This window comes from Anas platyrhynchos, chromosome 2 (assembly GCF_047663525.1).
Source record: "Anas platyrhynchos isolate ZD024472 breed Pekin duck chromosome 2, IASCAAS_PekinDuck_T2T, whole genome shotgun sequence".
In the NCBI taxonomy this organism is placed as follows: domain Eukaryota; kingdom Metazoa; phylum Chordata; class Aves; order Anseriformes; family Anatidae; genus Anas; species Anas platyrhynchos.
Window position 1 is genome coordinate 138,668,984 of NC_092588.1, and position 27,745 is coordinate 138,696,728.

Here is a 27,745-nt window from a genome sequence, read left to right on the forward strand (position 1 = left end):
TTGTAATTTGTGTTAGGGTTGGTCGCTGTTCACTTGAAACATTTTGGATTGGTATATTTTCCTTGAATCTGGATGAAGGATTTGCCTGGAGTGATGGCTCTCCAGTGAGTATTTTAATTTTTCATCAGATTTGTTTGCTTAAGAAGTCTTGGGGTTTGTACACGTGGTTTCTGGGTTTTTACTCCTCCTGTTGAAAGAGAACTCTAATCCTGCAAACATTTATATGGTTGTTAAACTTGATAACCATCAGTAAAATCACAGCAACACATCTGAATACATGGAAATGATGTGCATTTCACTATGATCTGCAGCTTTCTGCACAGCATTCCAACATATTTTCTTTTTCAAGAGTAAAATATGAACACATAATGTCAGAACATTAGTCATATCAGACCTTGTATCCTGTCTTTGGCAGTGGCCAGAAACATCTTAAGAGCTAAGCATGCAGCAAACAGATTTCACAGTATTCTCCTGTATCGCCCAGAAAGTGATGCCTCAGGGTCTTTCAGAACCAGAGCTCAGAACTTTATTCTTAATTCTATATTTCCATTAATTTATCCAGTAATCTCTTTAGCCCATGTAAATAGCCACAAATGTGTGAAATATTCCTGCAGAATTCCACTCATTACCCTCCATGCACTCCTACTCCCTATTTCCTATTTTTGACCCAGGCAAGGAACTTTCCTCTTATCTTGTAACATATTTACACATTTGTTTCCTTTTTTTTTTTTTTTTTTTCCTAAAGAGATCTGGACAAAAACTTTTTGAAAATCCCAAGCAGGTTACAGCAAATGGATCACCCTTCCCATTTGGATCTCAGTTCCTTAAGGTAGCTCCACTAGGTTTGTAGGACAAGACTTCCCTGCTAAAAGCCACACTCCTGTCCTCATTACCCTCAGTAAAGGGAAGCCGTGAATGCTGAATTGAGGCACAGTATGGTCACAGCTACCACAAGGTTGTTGGACAATATCATTTTGAACCAGGTTACAGCTGATGAAGTGCAAACTACCTTGCCTGCATAGGATCAACGTGACTGTGTTGGGGCTGTGACTGTGTTCTGAACTAGATGGAGGCCATTAGAAACTGTCCATTTGCATGTTTTTATTCTGTCTGTGTTCAGAGCTTGAGGTACAAACAAGACAAAAAGCCCTCTATGTCAAGACAGCCTGATCTCCCAGTCAGTGACATTTCCCCACTGTAAAAATTCTTGCACCTATTGTTTTTCCTGTATTTATCCTAGTGAGAGATGGATTCTTTCAAATACCCTTGTTTCTTTTTACCAATGGAGAGTACACCTGCTGAAACAGATGAAAATATATTTTCTTCTATAGGTTAGGTACACAGTCTTGGAGGATCGTTCAAGAAATTCAGGGCGGTACAAGTTCTGTGGTGTGCTGAATGGTGGGTCATATTCTATGAAGTGGATCCTTTCAGAATGTGAAGCACTACATAACTGGCTTTGTCAAATAAAAAAAGGTATTTTCATTCTTCTTTTTAATCAGGAAGCTTAAATAATTTTTAAAGTAGAAGTTTTCTAATGTAATTTGCTGGAGAAAGGTACAAAATTTTGAAAACTGTACTTCCAAATGCATGCCAAAATAATTATGTAGCATTATGTAGGAAAGGATTATTCAGTGATAGATGATCAGAGTAAATGAATTTATTCGTTGGTGTATATTAGGATGTATTAATAACCCATATATTTGTGAGGGTTACATAGATTGTAAACATTTTGTTTATTAAGAACTTTTTGTTTGTGTGCTTGTGGTGTAGGAAGTAAGGAGTTGTACAGTCCTTACAACACTTTTATACTAACACAGGTAAAGCTAAGAAAAATAAATTAATATTTGTACACCAAACGTATTTTTGCTTTAAGATATAACTAGATTTACCACAAATCCATTAAACGGGTTGAGACAAGGTGATGAGAGATGGACGTAAGCAGAAAGATTTGTCTTGCCTTCCTGCAGTGCTTCAGCTCTGATGCTGAGCCTCCTGGGGCTGGCTGAGACCCTGCCCCATTTTTCATAGGGTAAGTGGCTGAAGAGTCAGACATGCCATGTCACTTGCCATGCAGCCCAGCTGGCCATGGAGGACAGTCAGGAGCTGCACAGTATTGGAGATTCCAGGTTCCCTGTCTGACATCCACCAAATCTTTGGAGTATTGAAACATTTGTCTGGGATATTACATTTGTCTGTGATGTTTTAGTTCGGCCAGATCACTTTTATTTATTTTTTTATTTTTTTCCCCAGTTCCAGGAGAAAATTTTCTGCTGTTTTTTGTTGTCTGAATCCACTTAATGAAAGAAAAGTGTTCAGGATCACAGTTGTGTTGGTATGTTTGGCAGTTGTCACTGAAGCTAGCCATAGCTTTAACAATATCGTTAGAGAAAACTGATGAAACAGGTCTGTAAGCAGTGCTCCAAGCTCTCTTTTATAATTATTCAGTAGACATCTCTTTCTAGAAAAGGAATGGTTCAAAACAGTGGTATTTCTTTTTCCAACCAGAAGAAGAAACAACTTGCAGTCAGTATACAAAGTCATATTTATTTTTGCTTATGAATATTTGGGACTGAGAGAATATTTGAAAGAGTTGAAGAAATCTAGTGGAAATGTTCTGCCTCTTGATGAGAAGATCTTTCTGGAAGTTTATGATATATCTACTGGGGTTTCACTAAAGGGCTACAAAACTGAAGTTTAAAGAATTTCAGATAAATCTACTTTATCTTAAAGACTGGAAAACTGATTTTCCTTTATATTTCTCTTCACAGGTATGTGGTCCAAGCAAAGTTATGAGTCTGCTGGAACAAAGCACAGTTTATGATACAAAATTATAAGTAGATGACCATGCATATTTCATAATGTGTAGCTGAAATGTGTGATTAAGCCTGCTTCTTTTCTAGTCAATGGCAAATGGGTACAGAATTCTGCCCTGGTCCTCACTTGGTTCCTTGAAGTCAGTCATAAAAATGTGCTATATGGACACATTATGCCTTCTGTTCTCTTGTTTTGCAGGAGTGATGCTAAAACCTGAACCAACTGACACATATGGTAGGTTTTTGCATACATTTATTTGTTTTGTTAATTATTTTTTATCAAAATCGTTACTCTAAAATTAACTTTTATGTCTTATTGATGAAGAATTTAAGAACCTTATTTATCTTCCAGAATATAAAACCACTGTGGATGGATGGGTCATATATGAAGATAAACTATACTACATCAGCAAAGAACAGGTCTCCATGGAAAAAGCCCAAGAGTTTTGCAGGATGAATTCTGCAAACCTGGCTGTTGTTAGTAGTAATAGTGAGAGGAGGTTCCTACAGAGAGCACTGAAACAAAACGTAAGAATCAATACAAAGTAGAAATGCTTTTGATAGCCTGCTTGCAAAATTTGAATTGTCTCAGAAATAGAGCCATCAGCATTTTTATTAATGAATTCTACCTGAAATTGATGAATTCGCCCCCCCTCTCCCCTCCCTTCCCCCCAAATGTCCTTTGTTCCTGTGCAATTTGGTCTCTCTTGTTTGGCACCAGGCATGCTGAGGTGGTGAGGAAGAGCAGTGGAAAGAATGAGGTGGTAAACTGTGCTGGTTTGGGAAGAAGTTGGTTTCAGAGAGGATTGAGGTTGGCACTAGACAGTGTTGCAGCCACAGAGGGAGGAGAAAAGACATGTACCAGTCTTTGCCTCAAACTCTGCTTCCCTCTCCTCATCCTAAGGGTCCTCAGAGCTGCAGGTCTCTGCTGCTCCAGCTGAAAAGCTGACGTCTGCCCCTTAGCATGTAAACACAACTGTGTTTAGCTGTAAACACATGCCTATTGCTGATGACTTCTGTAATTAATAACATATGCATTTCTGCTTGTTTTATTTCAAAGACTTTTTTTAATAAAAAAAAATAATAAATAGTTGCTTTCTGTTTTAGGATGGTTACTGGAGTGAGTCAAGAGATTACTTCATTGGTTTAAAAGTGAGTCTGGATAAAAAGTTTAGGTAAGTTCAGATCATCACAGCAGCTCTTAGCATGTAGAAACAAACAGTATTTTATGTAGCTGGAGGTACTAAATGTGTTGTTTTACAAGGACTGAAGGATGTACATAACAAGTACAAAGTAGGATCCTAGAATAGTCTAAGTCCCAGTAGCGTAGCTTTTCCCAAAAAGAAAAATGAAATCAACATTTTTTCTTGAGTTGATACTTAGTCAAGAAAAGCTTGACATCCATACTCTCATGCTTTGTCAAACCTGTTTCAAAGATTGGCCCCGTAAACTAGAGAGATGTCTTTCTGTGCTGGATTTTATGCCTACAAGCACACACACATACATGTATGCATGCACACACAAAATATGTTTGATTCCTCAGAGCTTCATTCTTCATCTACTTTCGACCTCTATACTGTAGCTCCAGAGAAACCCTCCAGAATTAGGAAGGACTGCATAATGAATTCAAAAGCTGCTTCTGATTGAGGTTTTCAGGGTAGTCTCTGCATACTCCCACCTCAGGAGGAATACATGTATTAGCAGAAGTTTACACTACAGTAAAATTAACAAGTGTTTCCAAAAATCATCAACAAACAAATAAACTTAAAATTATAGTAAAAGTTACTAAAGAGCACAACACAGACAGTGCCTACCTTCTCATCTGCTAGTTAAGACACTTATGGGAGGTGACAGACTGTGGTTTTAACTGACCTGAAGCAGGGTTAGAGGAATTTTTAGTAGAACCTTTCTATATTTTTCCTCTGCTACTGAGTGTCTGTAAACCACTAACCATGGAAAGAGTGAAAGAGAAGCACAAGGTTATGAGTGGCTGAGCCTGTGCCTGACTGTCTTCCTGATTTAGGACAAATCAGGGGAGAAGGGCTATTGCGTGGGTCCAGTGAACATCTCATCTGTATAGATTTAAGGGCAATACCCTTCAATAGCAATTTATTAAGTAAAAAGCATGCAGGACTAAAGAAAAAAAAATAATTTTGATACTTCAGAAAGAGTAGTCTTAAAGGTGACAATGTATTTCTGGACACATGACTTAATTAACCTATTGAAATATTTCTCTTCAGAGTAAAATTTACAGAAGAATATTTTTGTCCTTAATTGCATCTATGGAAACATCAGGAATACTTAGACTGAGGAGCATAATATTATCTAGATGATAAAATGTGATCAATTAAGATAAATATTTTTTTTTAATATTCTCTCCTTTACTTATTATGGATAACTGAATAATGGTTTCTGATATTAAATGATGACTGATCACTCCTGCCTGTCAATGGAAAATATTCTTGGTGTTTTCTTCTGTTTTGCAACCAGCAATATTTTACACTTCAAATTTGGATAATCAAGTAAGGAGAAAAAAAATCTGTAACAGCCTTTCCAGTTTTAGCCAGTTCCCATTAATGCTCTTTGACATTGTCTTCATGTCAAGATGTTCATTAGAATTTTCATCTAGTGACTGAAGTGTACTAATTAATAACTATTTTTGTATCTTTTCTTTAAGCTGGGTAGATGGGACTCCAGTAACCTATGTGGCCTGGGCTCCTAATGAACCCAACTTTGCAAATAATGAGGAAAATTGTGTGGTAATGTCATCAAAGCCAGGTAAGTAACAAGTCTAAACTGTTAGATTTTACTTCTCTTTGTTTGGATTATAACTGATGGTGTCAAACTTCTGCCTTTAGCTGCGATACAGTCTTTTACAGCTGTTTTCGGGAATTTCTGAAGAGGGACAACCTAACAAGATATGGTAACAGGCATAAACTCCAGTCATGGAAGAGTCGATGTCTTTAGAAGGGGGAGACTTTAGAACCACGTGTAATTTAATGTGGGCATCTGTTAACATTTATAAGATTGACATTACACATTATAGGGGCTTTTACTACTTCCCTAAGTAAAAACCTAATAGATGAGCAGAGCCTATCTTTACTCCTATGAACTTGAGAAAATATTTATGATTCAGCTATAGAAGAAAGGGAATTGAAAGTAAAACCAATGAGTAAAAAATATCAAATATTTTATAATACACTCAAACAGTATAATGTGCTCTCAGATTGATCCAGAATTTCCTGTTTCATCCTTTTTTTATCTGTTTTCTTTCAAATTTGTTTTCTGGTGTATTACCACTGCTGCCTGCAATGTAATGATGTCATGGCTTGAACCAATCATGAACAGGTAAAGACACTGTGGAGAGCCCTGGAAGAGCAGCAGGGTCAGGCATTCAAATTAAGCACAAAGTGCTACAGCTGTGGTACTATGAGAACTTCAACTGGCTCAGTCAGATCTGCAGTGGTTACTTTGCTCTCAGATCAAGCTGAAACCTGAGATATAAAATGCAGCAGATTGTGTTCTGATAAAAGAATATTCATCAGATTTTTTTTTCCTCATCCTCTGTCTTCTGTAATTCTCCTACTCAGTTGTCTTGGTGTGGGTGGGGGTAGGGAGGGTGGAATGGAGTTAACTGATGATAGAGCATCTCTTCTGAGTCACTTGCCCTTTCTTTGCAGCCCTTTATGTTATTTATTTATTCATTTTTGCAATTGCTAGTCAGTAGCCCACAAACTAATAGTGTTGAGCAGCAAAAGTCATAGAATCATAAAATCATAGAATGGTTTGGGTTGGGAGAGACCTTAAAGATCACCCAGTTCCAACCCCCTGGCATAGACAAGGACATCTCCCACCAGACCAGGTTGCCCAAAGCCCTATCCGGCCTGGCCTTGAGCATTTCCAGTAATGGGGTATCCACAGCTCCTCTAGGCAACCTGTTCCTCACCACCCTCATTTTCTTCCTCATATCTAATCTAAATGCACCATCTTTTAGTTTAAAACCATTAGTCTTTGTCTTATAACCACACCCCATGACAAAGAGTCCCTCCCAAGCTTTCCTGTAGACTCCTTTTAGGTACTGGAAGGCTCCTATAAGGTCTCCCCAGAGCCTTGTCTTCTCCAGGCTGAACAACCCATCTTCATAGGAGAGATGCTCCAGCTCTTTGCTCATCCTTATGGTCTATGAAGACCTTCTGTTTGTAAACAATAGCTGATTGCATAAATATAGCATGCATGTCTTTTAATCACTTCGATGGTCTGAGAAACAGCGATTACCCTCTTTCTTACTCAAAACAGGGAATTATATATTATTGTTACAAATGTTATAACATCTTGACTTGTTTACTCAATCTAACTATTTTTAGGTTTGTGGAACGATGTGAACTGTGGTTCCTCCAATAAATTTGTATGTGAAAAACATAATAGCTCTATTAATTCAACGTTTGCTTCTCCATTGCCTCCTGGAGGATGTCCAGAAAGTTGGCTTCTCTTTAACAACAAGGTATGTCAACAAGCACCTTTAGTGAGTTATGTATGACAGTGGGACTGAAAAAAAGAACTGCAAAAATATGTTTTTATGGTTATGAAATAAATCTGCAGTGCAGTTACCCAGTCAGTACATGTTGGGTTGATAGCTGGACTTTTCTGGAAGTAACTAAACATCTAACTTCGCAGAGGGATACAGTAAAAATAAGTGTATGCTGAATAACTTTTAGAGAATATAGCCTGTGCAAGCTCAAAATACATTGTTACTGTTTAATAATACTTCTCTCCTGTGTTATGTATTTATGTTAGGAACTGAAGTTTATAGTGGTTCATCTCAAAAAAAAAACAAACAAACAACAAACACACACAAAACATACCACCACCACCAAAAAACTCTTCAGGTGAAGTGATTTAGAAAGAATGCATTTGAACAATCCTGTTGGCTTGTATAGGAGCTCCCAAAGCTCTGAGTTCAGAAACATGATGTCAAACTACAATTGTTTTGAAAGCGATTTCACATACAGTCCTAGTCTGGAAGTCCTCATTGCTGTAACATAAGAATTTGTACCAACTGGAGGTGAAACTCCATTTGCCAAGGGCTGTTTTATCTGCTGTACACACTCTGCACTGCACTTGCATCCTCAGAGTGTTAGGTCAACATGTCAATGATATTTCACACAGTTTGGCAGGATGAGCAGTTATAATCATAGTCATTAGAAGCAGGACAAGGAGCAGTGGAGATCATTTTCTGCAGCTATGTTACCCAAAGCCACATTTTCTTGAACTTAAATGATCCTTCTGTTACTGTAAGAAGCAGGCAGAAGAAAATGTGAAGCAGATTTATAGACCTGATGTCATTATGATAAATTTAGATGACACTCAATTCCTGGGTTGCACCTTATGTGCAAAGAGAGGCCAAATATCTACTTCAAAAGATGTATGTATTTTGTGCAAAGATCTTGCACGCCATTAATTTAGCACTCTTGAAATCTGTCATTTATTTTAGCCCTGATTTCTTCTTCTGGAGAAATAATGTCCTATAACTGCTTGATACTATTCATAAATAACAGTTTCCATGTTTGTTTGAGTAAATTGCTTGCTTTTTTTTTTTATTTTTATTTTTTTTAATTTTTCCCAGTGTTTCAAAATTTTTGCTTCCAATATAACAAGAAAACTTGTGTGGCATGATGCACGAGATATTTGTATTAATCTGGGAGGAAACCTGGCTACAGTACCAAATGAGCAAGTGCAAGGTACATATACAAGCTTTACTGAAACATGTTACCTCTCAAAGAAAAATATTCATCTCCTACTAAGGAAAATACTATACTTTCCAAAATACATAAGCAAATTAATTGCTGAAAATGTCTTATTAGCCAGGTCAGTTTATACTTCGTTTTAATTCTGAAGTGTGAAACAGTAGATAAATTATTACATGTAAGAAATAATGTGTGTTTCTAGTTCTTTCAGTTGCTCAGTTTTCATGAAACTTCCAGTCTGTTTTGAGTGTGGTTGCACAAATCTCTCAACCTGACATCTGTATTCTCTGTCTGTCTCTCTTGCTCTCACTGGAAAACTGGCAATATGATTTTCTGAAATGCTACATGTACATATGTAGTAAGCAATAGCACATTTTCTAATTTACTCCAGTTACTCCAGTGTCTTTTTTTTTTTTTTTTTTTCTTTTTTCTTTTTTTGGCTATTTTTTCCAACCTTAATGCTTATTTAGTGTAAATTCCTGAAGATGCTTTTCTAAAAGTTACTTAAAAGTAGATGGGTTCTATATTGGGAAATGTTATGCTTTTAATATGGCTCCCATTTCATATTTGTCCACATCTTTTCATGCTTTGGGTGAGTCATGATGAGCTTTCCTTAATGAGTTCTTTGCTTCCCTCTAGCTTTCCTCCACTATCATTTAAAGGATGCTACAACTAATGTTTGGATTGGGATGAATGATATCAACAGAGAGTCCACATTTCTTTGGACAGATGGGAGCACTGTTTCCTATACCAATTGGGATAGCGGTGCACCAGAAAAGGCACAAGCCTACTTCAACTTTTATGACTTTGAGTGGTTGACAGACAACACTGTAGAGGTACAGAAAATTTAAGTAACCTGTATATCTTAGACAGCCAGATAATTTTTCTTAACGGGAAGCTACAGCATCAATAACAAGATGCTGAAACAGGACTTTTTGCATCAGAATGGGATAGCAAAGTACCTGATACCCGATCCAAATATACCAAGAATATTTGGCAGAGATTCTGAAGAAGGACGTTGTTCTTTTCATCATTTTTATACTGTAAAATACCGATTCTGTAAAACAAGCCCAGGGAGGAATATTTTAAACCAGTTCTTGCACAAATCACATTACCACTGACATTAAAGTTGCAGCACCAAGCAGAGAAAAGTTACAATAAACCAAAATTAAGGTTATTGTTAAAACATTTGTCTACCTATGTGTCCCATTTCTGAATAATATGATCCCACATAGTTTCATTAGTTTCTAATGGTAAAAAAGGACATTTTCAACAAAAGGGAAATCATTCTGCTGAAATTAAATCTCCTTCCCAAAGGAAGGACATGCATAGTTTCTGCAGAAATGGTAGGCAACTGGAAAGCTGGACATGGAAAGCTTGTGACAATTGCCATCAGTCAGAGTTTTGAGTTTTTATGATTAAAACTTGTTTAAGTCAGTATAGCAGAGAAACTTGGATATGCTCAGAAATGCTGAAAGATGGACAAGGCCAATCCTGAAACTAGGAGAGCCATCTGAAGAAAATCTTGAAGAAATTAAGAATAAGGAAGTAAAGGGAAATTTTGGTTGTTCCCCAAAATACCTGATAATGATATCTTGATAATGACTGCAAACAACTGATAGCGAGTTCATGCTTTCTGCAAGATAGACTACTTCTGTTAAGATAAATCCAGACTATTGTTTTCAATAATAGTTCATATATTATTTTTTTCATACGTGGATTTTTTTTTTTTTTGAAGTATCTGTACATAATTGTAAATCAGAATTAAGACATATTGCAGGTGCCCTAATAAATTCTGTAGTCATTAAAGGATTCTTAATAAAACTAGTGGGACTGTTTTTGTAGACAGTTCTTTCAAACTTTGACTGGTATCAGTGAGAGCCTAGGTCAAATGGGCTGTTGAAAAATACTGGGTCAAGCCAATTTGAACTTAGGAAAAGTGAACTGTTTACAAAGGTGCTCAACGAGTTCCTCTCTTCTCACCTCTCTTTTCTGTCATCAGGCTTGCATTAGGAATATAGGAGCACCTCACCACATCCTGTTTGCCGTTTCTAATGATTGCATACATTGTCCTCTCTTTCAGACTGATTGTGTTTTCATCATACAGTCAGATGGGAAATGGCGAGATGATAGCTGTGAAAATGAGAGAGGTTATATATGCCAAATGAATTCACGTGAGTTCTGTTTAACCCAGTCTCATAAACAGGATAAGTAGCTCAATTAGACAAGCATAATATGAAATGCATGGAAAACCGATATGATTTTCTCTAGATTTGAGCCTCATTCTGAGTCTCTCAGGTTTTCTTAGCACCACCAGTCATAAGAGAAGTCTGTTTTTAAAGTACTTTTTATGCTGCAAATATTACTGGAGAGGATCCACTATCTCAGTCAGGATTATGTACCTAAATCACAAACAATACTAGAGAATAATATCTGAAAACAGATTTCTTAGTGAAACAGAAGTCTTTTTGGCATCCTCTTTAAGTACAATGTAAACCATGGAGTTGCATGCTCCTGTCTATCTCTGAGTAGAGCATGTAATCTTCGTCTATGAATGTCATATGGAGTCTATTAAAATGTACAGCCTCTTGGCCGTGTCTTAATTGTTGAAAAACATTTTACACCAAAGCAAATAATGAATGTTTATTCTCCTGCTATAGATTTGTAATCATGCAAATTGTGTCAGCCCAGCTATGCAATAGGAATAGAGACAAAGTATGGGTAAAAAAACAGTTTTACCTCACCTTTACCACATCATTAGTAAAAACTAGCTGCCTCATTTCAATTAGCTTCTGCAGCTTGTTCACTCTCAATGTAGTCTGTGAGAAACCCATCTCACTGCACAGCAAGTAAGATTTTCAAGAGCTTTAGAGAGGCATTTTTATCTCATATAATCTCACATACAACTGTTCTTTACACATCACTGATTCACATGGTAGAAATAGACCCTGCTTGGCTCAAATGTTCAGACAGCATTCACCTTATGGACAGGCTAATGACTTAGGGTGAACCAAGAGTGGTGGTCAATTAACATCAAATATTAAAGTCTCAAGTTGTGATAATAGAGAACACCAGTAAATGCCTTTAAATACTAGCCCTAAAACCTCTGTACCAGTTACTCAGATATCCAGATTTAGTCAAAATATATAGAAGTGTAGGATGCCAATATTCAATTTATGAGTCAGGCACCTAGCAAATATACTGCCTACTTCATGGGATTTTAATCTGCTTTTTACATTAATAAATTTGGTTTTAATTTTTTTTTGTTTGTTTTTCATTTACGAATTGCTCATGAGCTTAAATGAATATTTTGGCCTTTTGCTATTTTGCAACTTTTTTCTTTTATTTTAATTTCTTGTATGCTAGATAGCCATGGTATGTTTTAAATTCATGCATTCAGATTTCTCTCCGTAGTTACCACACAGTTTGAAGTACCAGCAACAAATCCATCATCTGACTTTGTCCGTTATGGTGACAGTAGCTATTTAATCATCCCATCTGAAATGCAATGGGAAGAGGCTAGAAAAAACTGTCAAGATAAACATGCAGAGCTTGCCAGCATTTCAGACGCCTACATCCATTCCTTCCTGTGGATTCAGATGTTGAAATATGGAAAGCCAGTATGGATTGGTCTTAACAGCAACATGGTAAGTGCTGGACAGATGGGAAGTTCAGGTGGTTGGTGAGCTCTCCTGCTTCTTATAGTCCTGCTGTATGCCCAGTTTGTAAAAGTGCTGAAACAATCATCATGCTAATGGTTTCACTGTGTGTGTAATGATTTTATGTCTGATTTTGACTGTTTACTGTCAAATAATCTTTACTCATCAAATTGCTCACAGACTAAATTTAAACAAAACAGATTAGAGGGGGTGAGTTATTTTTAATTGCTTCTCTTAGGATGAGATTTGATACATGACTTAAGATGAACTTATCCGATTTTCTTGTGTTTTAGAAGTTTGTGTTACTTCCAAAAAACCTTCCAAAAAGTAATGCACTGTTGAACACTATTCATATGTAGACTGCATGTAACTTGTACCTACAGCATTCAGTGACATGGCTTAGTACAGTGAACAGTGTTTTAAAAAAACAGGACAGCAAAGGGCTTTAAAGGACTTCCCCCCCCACCACCTTTTTTTTTCCTTGGAAAACTCCAGTAAACATGGAATGTCATGTGTCAGAAATTTTTATGTGGAAAAAATGAACCAAACCAAAACACAATGTTACCAAAACTTACCAAAATTACCAAAACTTAACTGTTTTCAGACTGGGAGCTATTATAAATGGATTGATAACTGGAAAACCAAATTCACTAAGTGGGCAGCGGGGGAGCCAAAGGAGAAAAATGCTTGTGTCTATCTAGACCTTGATGGTACCTGGAGAACAGCATCCTGCAATGAAAGCTACTTCTCAGTTTGTAAGATATCAGATGGTAAGCAAATTAATGTACTCACAAATTGTATGATTTTGTAGAAGTGTGTTGTTTTCTCTCCTTGGGGATTTAAGGTTGCATGACATAGACTGTTCCATATTTGAGATTCAAGGGAGCTTCCAAGTTAAATTTTCTAGCTGTAAGTTTGGTCATTGTATGCAGTTCAAGACCTGCAGACCAACAGAAGTGAACAGGAGTTGCACTGATTTGGTGAAAGTATGTTCCACTGATGGCACCTTCCTATAGTGACCACACACAGACAGCAGGCAGTTGTATGATGTGGGACTTCAGTAGTCATTAGACTATGAGAGCCTGCTGTGATGTGAGAATACAAATTTGGGATGGGTGTCAACATTTCTCAGGGTTTCTTTTCCTCACAGTACTACTAGCCACTTAGTTAGGTATTGCAGGATGTGTTTTGCTTCCTTGTCCTGAGAAATGTGATTGGAGAAGTAAGATGTTTTGCACTGCTGACTGCCTAGCTTTCCCCAGTGTCTGGGCTGGGGGCCTGAAGGAATAGTCAGGAGCAGAGGTCTAGGAAGTTAATGCTTAGTGGGAGAAATCCCACCCTACTTATGCACATGTCCTGCTTGGTGGGTTGCTCATAATACAATACCAATTTCAGCCCATATGTCATCTTTAGTTGTAGCTCCTACTGACCCTGCTCAGCTGCCTGGAGACTGCCCCGAATCAGCTGGTCTGCAAGCTTGGATCCCTTACCACAGCCACTGCTACTACATCGAAGCATCAGTTGTGACAAGCTGGGCCCTGGCTTCCCTTGAGTGCACTCGGTTCGGTGAGAGGCTTCTCTATCAAGTGACAAGATTTGTAGAAATTTATACAAAACACACAAAAATGTAAAAAGATTGTTTTAAAAAGATCATTTAAATACTTTATTTACCTAAATCTGCAGATTTAGATGGGGCACAGCAGCTCCCTGTCAGTCTCTGGCCTCTGGGGCTCCATCCTGAGTGAAGCAGTGGGGAACCATGGCCACCAAGCACTTGCAGGGCTCTGTCCTCCACAAGAATCATAAAATCATAGACTTTCCTGAGCTGGAAAGGACCCAGAAGGATTGTTGAGTCCAACTTTTGGAGAAGAAATGAGTGAAGCCAGCACGCATAAAGCTTTTGAAAGTTTCCATTTTTACAGACTTAAAAGAGGAGATCATTTTAGTAGTTGCTCATATAGGTTATGGTTGTTTGCTTGTTAATGCCTTTCAGGTGCTACCTTGGTTTCAGTAGAAAACATGGATGAATCTGACTTTCTGATCCATATGATACAACCACTTGTAAACAAAGTAGGAGGCTTCTGGATAGGACTTTACAGAAATGTGGATGGTAATGTCTTATTTTCAATGTTTAATTTAAAAATGCTTTTCTAACATTAAAAAAATGAGGATAACTTTACTTTTACAAAAAATGTAGCATCTAATTTTATTTTTTTAATGCTTAATGTCAATAAATAGAAAGATATAATTCATGACAATAGGATGGTCCTTTTTTGGTACAAAAAGTTTATCCTACTACTTGAGCTGGCAGATAATTTACACTAATGAAATGAAGTGAATAGGATGATGCTTCTGCCTCCCGGTGAACATCACTGAATGCTTTGGGAGGAAGTAACCTCCCTGAACGTCCATGAAGAAAAGAAACTTCCTGCCTCTCTGACAAAATCTTCAAATTTTAGTTAGCAGATTTGTTGAGTTGTGCCTTACTCAGGACGTCTCTTCTGGGTTTTTGACCTCAGCTGACGCGCTGGGTGGATGAGGGAAAGGCTGTGGATGTGGTCTACCTTGACTTCAGCAAGGCTTTTGACACCGTCTCCCACAGCATTCTCCTCAAGAAACTGGCTGCTCTTGGCTTGGACTGGCGCACGCTTCGTTGGGTTAGAAACTGGCTGGATAGCCGGGCCCAAAGAGTTGTGGTGAATGGAGCCAAGTCCAGTTGGAGGCCAGTCACTAGTGGCGTCCCCCAGGGCTCGGTGCTGGGGCCGGTCCTCTTTAACATCTTCATCAATGATCTGGATGATGGCATTGAGTGCACCCTCAGTAAGTTTGCAGATGACACCAAGCTAGGTGCGTGTGTCGATCTGCTCGAGGGTAGGAAGGCTCTGCAGGAGGATCTGGATAGGCTGCACCGATGGGCTGAGGTCAACTGTATGAAGTTCAACAAGGCCAAGTGCCGGGTCCTGCACCTGGGGCGCAATAACCCCAAGCAGAACTACAGGCTGGGAGAGGAATGGTTGGAGAGCTGCCAGGCAGAGAAGGACCTGGGAGTGATGGTGGACAGTCGGCTGAATATGAGCCAGCAGTGTGCTCAGGTGGCCAAGAAGGCCAACGGCATCCTGGCTTGTATCAGAAACACTGTGACCAGCAGGGCTAGGGAGGTGATCGTCCCCCTGTACTCGGCTCTGGTGAGGCCGCACCTCGAGTACTGTGTTCAGTTTTGGGCCCCTCGCTACAAGAAGGACATGGAGGTGCTTGAGCGGGTCCAAAGAAGGGCGACGAAGCTGGTGAGGGGCCTGGAGAGCAAGTCCTATGAGGAGCGGCTGAAGGAGCTGGGCTTGTTCAGCCTAGAGAAGAGGAGGCTCAGGGGTGACCTTATTGCTCTGTATAAGTACATTAAAGGAGGCTGTAGAGAGGTGGGGGTTGGCCTGTTCTCCCATGTGCCTGGTGATAGGACGAGGGGGAATGGGCTAAAGTTATGCCAGGGGAGTTTTAGGTTAGATGTTAGGAAGAATTTCTTTACTGAAAGGGTTGTGAGACACTGGAACGGGCTGCCCAGGGAGGTGGTGGAGTCACCATCCCTGGAAGTCTTCAAAAGACGTTTAGATGTAGAGCTTAGGGATATGGTTTAGTGGGGACTGTTAGTGTTAGGTTAGAGGTTGGACTCGATGATCTTGAGGTCTCTTCCAACCTAGAAATTCTGTGATTCTGTGATTCTGTGATTCATTGTGAAAAAAATGTATATATTGTGTTATAAATTCCAAGTCAATTTAGCTTCATAACGTTTATTCATGGGGCAAGTCAATAAAAGGCAAGTAAACAGAGCTGTGTGCATGGGGAGTCTGGGTTCCTCCAACACGCATGCCCGTTACATCAGGCGGTTGTTTTTTATGCTCCTAGGCTAATACATATTCATTACTACTTCTAGAAAAGGCAGGTTTATTATAATTAGTTCCCAGAATCCGAACCCTCCCACTGGCGCATGCGTATCAGTCTCCACTGGTCCCACTGGGGTTTGTTTGTGCTGAAGGCTCGTAGTCTTCCTCCCAGGCTTTGTCCTTCAGTCGTCCTTCAGCTTCCCCTTTCTCCTTAGTCTCTTGGCTATCAGAGACTTGGATATCAGAGATCTGCCCAGCGTCCCATGCAATAGTTACAATAGTTAGCAGTTATTCTGAAACCCCTTTGTTCTCTTATCCCTGGATATCAGAGACTCAAGGTTTACCCTTCAAACCCTCTGTTGACATGAATTGGTGGACCATTCCTTACATATTGTAATTAATTAGGCTGAATTATCTGGCTGACTTCCAGATCATGTTGCTCACTGCCACCCTGGAAATGCTAGAAAAAGCTCAGACCCAGGATGTGAGCTAAAATCAACCCAATAGTCAAAAAGTGCAAAATGGTCACGATAATCATTGTGACCTGTTACTGTCTCCACAAAGAAAGGTGAGACCCTACTGGCATTGTAACTGTTTGAGTATAATTTCCTCTAAAAACAGTGTTGCTTGACATGGTGACTTGACCTGTCTTTGGAAAGGACCTGGCTTCTTCCTAAGTGAGAAAAATAAAAAAAAAGTGCAATAGCTATCAAAACTTGGATGATTCAAATGTTCTCTTATAAATTTGGTCACCATCTGTATAAATAGCTATACTAATTTCTCCCCACCTCTTTACCTCTCCTTCTCTCTAGAAATATCTTATGTGCATTATGTTGATCTACAATCTGTTTCTAGTAGTGGCCAGAAGCTGGTCAACTCTCAATCTACATAGATCACAGAGTCATAGAATGGCTTGGGTTGGAAGGGACTTCAAGGATCACCCAGTTCCAACCCCCTGCCATAGGCACCCACTAGATCAGGTTGCTCAGGCCCTTATCTAACCTGGCCTTGAACACCTCCAGGGGTGGGGCATCCACAGCCTCTCTGGGCAACTTGTTCCTGTGCCTCATGACCCTCTGAGTGAAGAATAGATCCTGGATCCAACAATTTACAGCATGACTGTGGAAAAGCACCAAACAGAGCCTGTCTGTTCATAATTTCCTACAAGAAGGCAGTGCTGGAAAATTGCTTATCTAGTCAGTATCACTCTAATGCAGGGTGCTCCATGTGCATATGTCACAGCCCTTCTTCAATATATATGAACTGTTCAGGGCATAAAGTAAAGATTTATGGTGTTTCTGGAGATTTATTGATAGCCAGATGAAACTGAATGAAGGGATTACTCCATTTAGTTAAGTGATATTGCAGGTATGGATAACCTGACCAATAACAAAAAATATCCTGCAGCCAATTCTATCTGGAAGATAATTACATAGTAAATGTAAAGCAGATTTCTAGAAGAAGCATACAGAAGCGTGCAGCATACAATCAAAAGACTTATTTTGCTATTAAGTAGTATTTTATTAAATGAATTAACTGTGAAAATAATTAATGAATTATCTCTCCTACAATAATCCACTGCCTTTTTATAAGGTCTTTTTTCACAAATGTGAAAAAACTCGCAATGAATGGCACTCAAATTCTAGCAGAGTCTCATTTCTAATATTCCGTGCTGTGGCACTATTTTTGTAATATGGACAACTTTAACAATTTCCAGAACTCAAATGTTTAAAAAAGTTTTTCAGTTGCAACTTTAATGAAGGCTGTTGCACTCTGGAATTTCTCATTCTGTCTATAGCTATTTTGGGTGCCAATTAATGAAATACTATTATACCTATAATAATTTTCTACTGTTTTGGTGTAGCATTTCCTGAGCCACCTTACTTCAAGAATCTTCTAGCAAGAAAAATGATGTGGTCTTCTAATGAAAAAATGGATTCACTAATTTTTTCAAGTAATTTGCTGAGAAGTTACATATCTCATGGAAGTTTTTCAAAAATTTATTGCTCTATATGTTGCTCTTTAGACCAGTGGTTGTGGCTAGACAATTCTGCAGTGGACTTCGTTAACTGGGAGGAGAAAGAGACCAGTGTGGAGCACAATTGTGTGGAAATGACTGCACCATTTGGTTACTGGGCCAACACTGATTGCTCTTCTGAAAAGGGATTTATCTGCAAAAAAAACAAAGGTAAATCTTTGGGAATAGAGCAGATCTGTTTACTAGTAGCAATTGTACTCCTCTACAACAAGTCTGTAAATAATTTCTGATGGTTTGGTTTGGCATATCCCACTTTTTCAGATATTTGTAATTGCCTGTGTTTGCAGTAATGTCTGCTCTCACATGGGAATATGGTAACATGCTGTATACACTCTAGATTGAGAATGAGACTTTTAGAAGACTTTTGAATACCTAACACAGATATTAGTGTGGCATCTGTCAAACACTTGTCCAAACTTATAACTTTTCCAGGAACTAAGTATTGTCATAATTGTTATAATCTTGCAAGGAAGATTTTGTCTGAATATTCAAGCTTCTTTTTCAAGCTTGTTGTACAGTAATTACATTACTGCCCAACATCAAAAAACAGTGTAACATTGGACCTGATTCAACAACTTCAAAATGCCTCAGGAATACAAAAATAACAGCTGGTTGTGTTGCAATATGAAGCAAACTTTCCTGTTAAAAAGAAGATTTCAAGAAAGTCACTACAGAACCTGTCAAATCAGTATTTCTGGAAAATTTGGGCCAATAGTTGATATGCCAGACCAAAGTTTTGAAGGTGAAAAAAAAAAAAAAAAAGCAAATTGCTTTTTCTTTCGTTTTTTCTTTTTTTTTTTTTCTTTTTTTTTTTTCCTCTTGTATTCCCAAGTGGAAATACAAAAATACAATTGTCTTAAAAAAAGCACTATCATGCTCTTTTAATTTAGGTGCTAAAATCAATCTTAAATGGTTGTTGCTGTCTTAAAATCAATCTAAAAATGGTTGTTGCTGTCTTTAAAACTGTGTACTTTCTTTTGTAGTACCTGTGAGACCAGGTTTAATTTTAAAAATTTTGTTTTTTTGTTCTGTCCTAGGCCTGGCATGTAATACTTGTGTCAGTGTCTTGTCAAGGAGTCTTGTGCCAGTCGATAGTGAATCGTGCAGAATGCTTAATAAAAAAAAAAAAAAAAAAAGAGAGAGAGAGATTAAAAATACAACCATGAAGCAGTTATCCTCAATGCACTTTTAATTTTCATCTTTAAATAACCCTGTCCTTGGCAGTAAACTCAATTAAGATTATTCTTATTCTTAATATTCTTTCTCTGTATGCAAATAACCAAAAGAATTAATATCAGCAGTTAATGTCTTAGTTTCTGTGAAAAAATATAAAATAAATATTATCAGCAAATAAAAGCTAACCACATATCTTATCTAATTAAAACAGTTAGAAAGCACTAAAATCTTATCCATGGAATCATAAGATATTCTAATATACATATATAGCTATTCCCTGCCTAAGTAGGGAGTTACTGTTTCTTTGTATCCATTTATTTTAAGTTCAACTCTGCTTTTTTGTTGTTGTTGTTTTCTTTTACATTTTGCTTTAATAACTTGTCCCTCAGTAGTGAACTTGTCCAAACTGTAATGCAAAGGAACCCTGAGGAGAAACACTTTCTTGATAATTTAGGAAGTCTTTTTTCAGAGTAATTTTTCTTGCTGACTAAGAACATCTGGTATGTTTTATTTTTCCTCTTTTCTAAATTTAGTATATTTTTTTTACACCTCTTTCTTAAACAACAACAATAACAACAAAAGATTTTTTATTTTTTTTTTTATTTCTCTCTGTTCCTCTCTTTCGTATAGCCACATTGGATGACTAAAGCCTTGGTTCACAGGGTATTTTCTAGGGAAGATATTTAAGAATCTCAGACTTCATTGTAACAGTGGCATCCCACCGAACATGAGGAGCTTCCTAGAATATACTATGCGAAATTAATCCCCAGTGTTGTACATCATGTTCTTAGTAAATTAAAACTAATATTAGAAGAAAAATATGAAATGATTTTTGAATGAACATAGAAAAAAGTCAATATTTAAGTGTTATTAAATATTAAAACAAAATAAAGATTTTAATGAATTTACTAATGTTACATAGGAAGGTAAAACCTTAGCAACTTATTTTTTGCTTAAATTATGATGCCTTTTATAATAGACATATATGACATTAACACAATGGTGATACTTCAGGTTTTTGTTGTTGTTGTTGTTCCTGTACAATTTTAGTGAAACAGTCAAACTTATGAATTCTAATGAAGTGTTAAATTGTTTCTCTCTGATATTCATTGAAGTTGAGCCAAGTGGAAGTCCTCTATATGAGAAAGGTAAGAGCTTTCATAAGAAAATTAGAGAAAACTTAAATAGGAAAACAAACAAACAAAAACCTTAAAATGAGTTTTTCTCAATCATCTCTTTTTAGAGAACAAGCTTTGCTGACAGTTACTGAGATTCATGGTTATAAATCTCTCAGGATAATCCCACATACACATGAGTTCTTGGGTGACTGGATTGCCAGAGGGCTAACCCTGAGCTGACAAGCTCAGCAGTGATCCAACTAGTGACTAACACTGAGAACAGAGAGCTTTAACTTGGCTGTAAAAACCTGTATAGGTGTATATGCAAATTGATTCCATAGGTATTATTGTAAATAATCAGACAGAAAAATATTGTAAAATTGACTTCCGAATAATTAGCACCCCTTAGCCATATATAAAGTGTGACCTAACGCATGACCTAAATCATGACTGTTAAAATTGTGGCTCTCAAGATCTGCTCTTTATGGAACAAAGGTCTTGAGTTTTTCCCCCATTCCCTCATTAAGGCACTGGAAGATGCTGTAAAAATGATACTTCAGTGTATCACTGTAGTCCAGATCCACTGAGACCATATTAGCATTAGCAAAAGTGATCAGGCTACTGATCAGCAACAACTCAGGGCTCAGACATACTCTGAACTGACTCCAAGTTCAGACAGGAGAGAAGAGCTCCTTGTTTTTCATGTTGTACATTTAATAATAATAATAGTAAATAAATATAATAATAATAATAATAATAATAAAAAGAGTGTGTCTCACAGTAATATGCATTCATTTCAGACAAGGAAAGGAATGAAGAGACTCATCCACCTGTTCATCTCTCTATTTGGCTTCTCCTTGTCTTGGCTATTCTCACTCTTCTTGGAGCTGGCATGGCAATCTACTTCTACAAGAAAAAAAAGGCAAAAACAACTATCAAGAGATACAGCCAATGAAACACTTCTAAAATTGTGGGTTTAGTCATTAAGGAATTGGTGAGATTGGTTCTGTGGCACCTACTAATTTATAGGAGCAAGTTACATGCTGAAACTATATCTGTTGAAACTCTTCAGTGAAGACACCTGTGATTTTAAATCAAGCCCTCTGTCTCTTTTTGTGATAGCAGATTATTTTATCATGTATCATTACAAAATAAGAATTACTGATTTATGTTGTACTTTTGTAAAAGTCAAGATGTTACTCCTAAGCATCTTAGCAAAAACACCAGTGTGAATAAATTGTCAAGAAGAAACTAACATACTGAAAAAAAATAAATGTGAACTGCTGAGAATAAAAAGTTATATAAAATATGATTATTATTTAGAACCGGATTTCTATTACTTTCTGAATTTGCAAAGAACTCAAAAAATAAGAAGAGCCCAACTGTGTTGAAATCAATAAATCCTTTTGTCCGATAAACTTTATTCCACTTGTTTTATTGTTCCTTATAGCTGTATCCTCTTCAGCATAAAAATGGGGCTTGGGGCTTCATATACTTGTCTCAGATAACTTTGTCATATAAAACTTTGCCAATTTCATTTTCTCCAATGGAAAACATTTCATACCCCATACCTCTCTCTCTTTCTCTTTCTCTCAAGCTCAGAAGTAGACTTCTTTTTTTTTAATTATTATTATTTTATTTATTTTTGCTGTCTGCTGATATGATTGTTAACAGTAATACATTCAATAATGTGAATTAAAATATTTTGACTTTTCCAAAGGGTTTAACATTGCATTCCTCCTGACTGTTACTGTTGTAGAAAAAAAAAATACAATTTTTATTAGTATAATTTTCAAAGAGTCCTCTCAGCTTTACATGGTGCTGGTAGATCCTTAGTGACATACAGCACTGCTTCCCTGGATGTAGGTGTCTCCTCTCCCACATGTACAATGCCCAGTTTCCCAGTACTTTCCTTCCCATGGGCCGGGCCTGGCCTTGCCTTGCAGCCTCTCGTGCATATGTGATGGCTGTGCTCAATTTAGCTCAATAGAGCCAACTTTCGTCTACGCTGATCGTGTTAGGTACTAATTGCCAAAGGCTGTCTCTCAGAAGTGTCACAATATTAAACAGGAAACAAAAATAAACTAGAGTATAAAAACACTTGGCAACACTTAGAATATCACTTCAGCTGCATGCTGCTGAATGTTACCAACAGGCAAAGCACTGGGACCATCACTAGGACTATTTGTTAGTCATATGGATGCAGCAAGAAGCCACAGCCAAGATGCTGAGTACCAATATGGTTGCTCCCAAGCACCTTGGGGGCCATTTGAAGGAAAGGGAAGGGAGGTGCTCCCATCTGAGCAATGACTTTTTAATAAAAGGAGGGCTTCTCTCCCCATATCTTTGAATTCAGCTTGAGTAAATACCAACTTGCAATTTTTAAATGCAAGAAAAAGGAACTGAAAATTGAGGAATGCAGCAGATTATATGAGGAATCTACAAGAAGATAAACTTTAAGCCATTAAACAGCAGAAATCAGTACAAAATAAAATTTAGGTGAGCTGCAAAAACCAATTAGTCACTAACCACTTTGTGGGGAGTACTTAGCCATAGCACTTACCATTTTACACACCACTTGCCTTCTCTAGGCTATGGAGAACAATCAGGAAATTTAAAAGCAATAATAATAAAAAGGAATAAGTTTTCCTTTCTAGGCACTGGAACCCAGTTTTCTTAGCATAAATAAAATTGAGACTTTAGCACACTGATACATCAGCCTCTGGCACAAGCATAATGTGGCACTCAGAACACTCCCTGAGGCACTGGTAACCAGCATCAGTTCCTCTGTTAACTTTTAGCCAGTCTCAGTGTCTGCACTGAGCTTTCCCAGTCGGTCTGCAGCGTTGGGGAGCTGAACCCTTACAAGCATTCATGCAGTTTCACTGATACAAATAAACAGAAGGAACAGCAGGATTTGTCTGCATGTGAACATTTGCCAACAGAACTTTGTCAGCATAGTTGTACAAGAATTGCCAGGCCAACATAAGTCTTCGGGTGAGCGCTTTGGGCATAAATTAAAAGGACCTTTTTGATTTTATCTTACTTTAGTTTAGTTCTAGAACAAGATTTCTCCCTCGTTGGGAATTTCTTAGATAAACAAATATATAATTTTGCTTGACAGAAGTACTGCAGGCCTTAGTTTTCTTCCTGATGCAGGGAAACTTATCACTAGCCTATGGCATTGAACATATTCACTTCTTTCAGATCTTCAACCAGTAGTTTTAAACAGCCCAGCCTCAACTATGATCAAACTGTAATCAAAGCAAGGAGTGTAATAGTGCTGAAAGCAAACAAACAAACAAAACCTCTAGAATTTTAGCCCTCAAAATGAGCAATAATGCACAATGCACTGAATACTGCAGATTCTGTAAACTATGCTGTCTTCTAGACTTTTACTGTGACACTATAGTGACGTACTGAACCTCTGGGGTCTTGTCTCCCTCTTCTTCTAAGGTGTAAGAGTAAAAGCAAAGGTTAGGTTTTTAGTCCTTGATATTTTGCTGCAGGTTTCTCATCAACACTTTTCATCACAAGTTGCTTTTTTACAGACTTGGCTCTTGTAGCACCTCAGCATCTGACACATTTTTAATATTTGCAAAGTCACAGAAAGGACAAACGTCTCCCTTCTGATTATCATCTCTAGTAACAAGGATGGAAACTAGTTTTGGAAGCAACTTGCTCCTCAAAGAGAGCAGTGTTTGCTATGTGCACTTCAGTTATTTCAAAATGCCATGTGACAGGATATTTCCTTATTCAGAGTACATCAGCCATTTGACAGAGAGAAGGACTTGCACTAGCCTCACTCAAAAGGATTTTATACACTACTTTTGGTAGAAGATTGAAAGGAAAACAAAATTTGCAATGACTCTCACCCAGTTGCTGTTTTTTCTTTCCCTCATGCATGGTACATTACAGTCACTGGGTAAGTCTCCTGCTGGTTTTGTGTTAAACTAGATATGAAAATTCTTTTCCTTGGTCAGCTTTACAGTGTTGATTATTTTTATTTGTTATCAGATTTGATACAGGATGTAAAGAGTATGTTAGGTACTATACTGGTGGCTCTCAATTCAGAGAATTAAAGGACGGATATTTGGGAATGTTGAGGGGAAAGCAGGTATTTAAACTGGTGTTTCTGTGAAAATACTAAAAGAGATAGGAGTGAACAGGAGGGTGTTGGGAGATGGGGAAAGCTCTCTCCATTTACCCTCCCCATAATCTCCATGTTGCAGTAATCAATCACAGGTATTTAGAGCCATATGTTCATGTTAGCTGTAGAAGTTTCTCTTCTACTTCAAGAAGTGAGGTAAGAGCAGAAAGAATTGGCTCCTCCCCTCCAATCTGACCGAATTAGAAGAGTAGTTCTAGTCTAAAGACATATGTCAGTCATTGGGTATAGCCACAGAGAAAGAAATAGTAAGACAATAATGTATGTAGAAAAAAAAAAGTGGATGGCTTTGTTTGCATGAATGTGAGATTGGGAGCAAGTGTCGGAAATTTCAGGATAAAATAACTCTTCTGCAATACTGTGATAATTTAAAAATATGAAGCATTGCTACCCTTAAAGAATCTGAGTTAAGGGTGAATGTTCAGTAGCTCTACAAATACGGAAATGTGCAGTTGAAAATTAAACTTTTTACTGCGTAGTGATGTCTGTCACAACCTGACCAACTGAGCTACACAGAATACTACCATGCAATGAACTCTTTTATTATCTGAGATATACTTGAGGCTTTTCTGTCTTCAAGAGCCACAACTTATCATCACAGGGCATAATTAGACTTTCCTACAAGGTGTATATAAAACTCTAAAAACAGCATTTAAAACCCAAAGCAGACTGATGCAACATTTTATTTAAAATCTCTAGCTAAATTAAATTAATAAAAAGGATGGTATGATCCCTCAGTTTAGATAGGCAGAGAGACTGATAGATCTATTGCTAGGAAACCAGATTTATGAGTTTATGATTATTTTCATATGTTCTCTTAACTCCTTCTTCCCCGTAGAAACCTTTACATTAAAAGGAAATGCCAATGGACAGCCTTGTGTATTCCCTTTCCAGTATGAAGGCAAACAATACAATGAGTGCACAGATGCTGGTAGGTCAGATGGCTGGCTCTGGTGTGCAACAACTGAAGACTTTGATGCTGATAAACTGTATGGATTTTGCCCACTAATAAGTAAGTCCTGAATTTTATTTATTAACTTGTCATGAAATGGTGTTGAGAAAGCAATTTATTGAGCTAGCAATGAGGTTTATTATCAGATACAAGCTTCACAACCTCATATCAAACCTTTTCAGAGTAGCCCCAATGAAAAACAACTGTCTGAATATTAGCTCCTGTAGCCAAGTGCTCCCTCTAAAGTGAATGGAGGGGAAGAGTTCCCTCCAGAGCATGGTTCAGCTCAGCCAGGTTCTGACTTTCCTTTGGAGGTGCTTGTTTCTCTTCAGGGACTAAAGAACTGAGGAGGCTCTTAGATGTCTCACTTTGTGGCTTAAGCATAGCATGACCAGCTTGAATCTAGACTGTTATCTTCCTTTCCTCTCATTACTTTTTATTCCTCAGGCGCATACTGTATCAATTCTTACTTACATTAGTGTATGTATATATATATATATATATATATATTTTTTTTTTTTCTCCCTTAACATACATATCCTATTTTGTTTTCGTCTTCTAAGCCAAGCCTACATGAAAATGCTGTTGCTAAAATTATCCTCCTCTGCCATCTTTGTACTAAAACTATGTTTGGGATTCCTCTACCTCAGAACACAGACTGCTTTGCTTTCCTTGCCAACTGCTTTCCCAATAGCACAACAATTTCACAAGGCTTTGAGTTGTTCTGCAAACAAAGATTGCAGATGATCTATAGATTGGTGCTACACAGGCCATTTTTATAGCTCCTTGGACTGTCAAGGGTCAGGTACTCCAATGTCTGAAGAAGCTACTTCTTTTGATGATGAACTAAGAGGGAATTCCTCTCCTGGAGAGCCTCCAGTGTCACAGTTCTTCCTTTGACTTCATCCAGGATTATTTTTTTCTTTAATATACAGACATGTCTGGTTTACCTAGTATTAGTACCCATTTTGTGAATAAAAACAAATATCGCATACTGTCTCATACCTTCTAAAAACTTACAACATTTAAATAAGCTTTTAATTTAAAAAATACAGTTTTTTATTTGATGACTAGTCCAATTTCAATTTTTTTTTAGACTTGATGACACCATACAGTTAATACTGTGCATTTTTATAGCTTTTACAGCTTCACATATTTCATTTGCTTTTAGTTGATGCAATGCCAATCCTCTAAGAACAGCATTCAGTTTCACTTCTTCTTCCAGATGACACAGAAAGATTTTGGATAGAAGATGCTTCAACTGGCATTCACTATCAGATAAATTCAGAATCATCTCTAACATGGCACCAAGCAAGGAAAAGCTGTCAGCAGCAAAATGCAGAACTATTAAGCATCACAGAGACACATGAGCAAGCATATATAGGAGGTAAAATGATAAAGAACAGGTCTGTAAAAACGTAAGTTATGCATTGGAGTTGTGCTGCCCCAGAGCTCTACAGGGCAAAGTTGGCTGCCTTGTCTTCTTCCAGCTCAGTGAAGAAGACAGGCTGTCAGGTGTGGTTTGGCAGGAGACAGAAGGGAGGTGCTCTGTGCCCTTACATTAGCAGTTTTGTTTGTTTGTTTGTTTGTTTGTTTTTGGGGTAGGGGGAAGGACTGGTCATGAATCAGTTCAGGGAAGAAAGGGGCCCCATTCCACCTTTGCACTCCAGGCAGGAGTTGCCAAATCTTCTGCAGCTTGCTCCATCAGGGAAGGTTTCCTCCACTTGCCTTCTTGCCTTCCCCTTTAGTGCACTCATTCCCCAGCAGGACTGTTGACTGTTCCTCAAATGTACCTCTTACATCTGTGGTTCAAGGATTATTTTTAATAATATAGAGGATATAAATGATAACATATGATGGTGGCTAGATTTGTGGATACATTTTCATACAAAACATTGCTAGCGCACTGTCTTATTAAGCTTTTTGATGTGTTTACTCCATGAAATCTGTTACAGAAATATTTTAGTGTAATACTCTTATGAAAATATTTTTTGTTTTTGTTTTGTTTTGTTTATTTAATATCTCATATTTTGTAATGAAACAGGGACTTGTGGCAGAGTGAGAGAAGTAATTACTTAATAAGTAGTAAAATCAGATGTTAATTTTTCATTTTTGCTACCAAGATGGGATCTTTGCTATCTTTATATTAACTCATTTGCAAATCTTACTTTTTTAATCTGTGAACTTCATTAATGGGGA

At 37.6% G+C, this 27,745-nt stretch overlaps 2 protein-coding genes across 4 annotated transcripts in view; both read left to right on the top strand.

The window, feature by feature from the left end:
* The window catches only part of LOC101801378 (macrophage mannose receptor 1), a 38,135-nt gene extending 16,605 nt beyond the window's left edge, over positions 1-21,530 (top strand). Inside the window, exons 14-30 of one of the 3 annotated variants that reach the window (XM_027450680.3) lie at positions 17-104; positions 1,332-1,476; positions 3,016-3,051; positions 3,169-3,344; positions 3,924-3,991; positions 5,494-5,594; positions 7,181-7,317; positions 8,440-8,554; positions 9,200-9,396; positions 10,644-10,734; positions 11,975-12,207; positions 12,824-12,989; positions 13,633-13,785; positions 14,213-14,329; positions 18,121-18,282; positions 20,424-20,456; positions 21,227-21,530. In XM_027450680.3, coding sequence (XP_027306481.2) covers positions 17-104; positions 1,332-1,476; positions 3,016-3,051; positions 3,169-3,344; positions 3,924-3,991; positions 5,494-5,594; positions 7,181-7,317; positions 8,440-8,554; positions 9,200-9,396; positions 10,644-10,734; positions 11,975-12,207; positions 12,824-12,989; positions 13,633-13,785; positions 14,213-14,329; positions 18,121-18,282; positions 20,424-20,456; positions 21,227-21,381 — 2,173 coding nt within the window. In that variant the 3' untranslated portion in view covers positions 21,382-21,530. Of the gene's footprint in view, positions 1-16; positions 105-1,331; positions 1,477-3,015; positions 3,052-3,168; positions 3,345-3,923; positions 3,992-5,493; positions 5,595-7,180; positions 7,318-8,439; positions 8,555-9,199; positions 9,397-10,643; positions 10,735-11,974; positions 12,208-12,823; positions 12,990-13,632; positions 13,786-13,902; positions 14,330-18,120; positions 18,283-20,423; positions 20,457-21,226 lie in introns of those variants that run through there. The other 2 variants (XM_038174254.2, XM_072033677.1) reach the window with 2 other exon arrangements.
* A 2,660-nt stretch (positions 21,531-24,190) lies between these two features.
* Positions 24,191-27,745, top strand: part of LOC106015064 (macrophage mannose receptor 1) — a 36,932-nt gene continuing 33,377 nt past the window's right edge. The window contains exons 1-3 of the mRNA XM_027450681.3: positions 24,191-24,351; positions 25,433-25,606; positions 26,772-26,933. Coding sequence (XP_027306482.2) covers positions 24,291-24,351; positions 25,433-25,606; positions 26,772-26,933 — 397 coding nt within the window. The 5' untranslated portion in view covers positions 24,191-24,290. The remainder of the gene's footprint in view (positions 24,352-25,432; positions 25,607-26,771; positions 26,934-27,745) is intronic.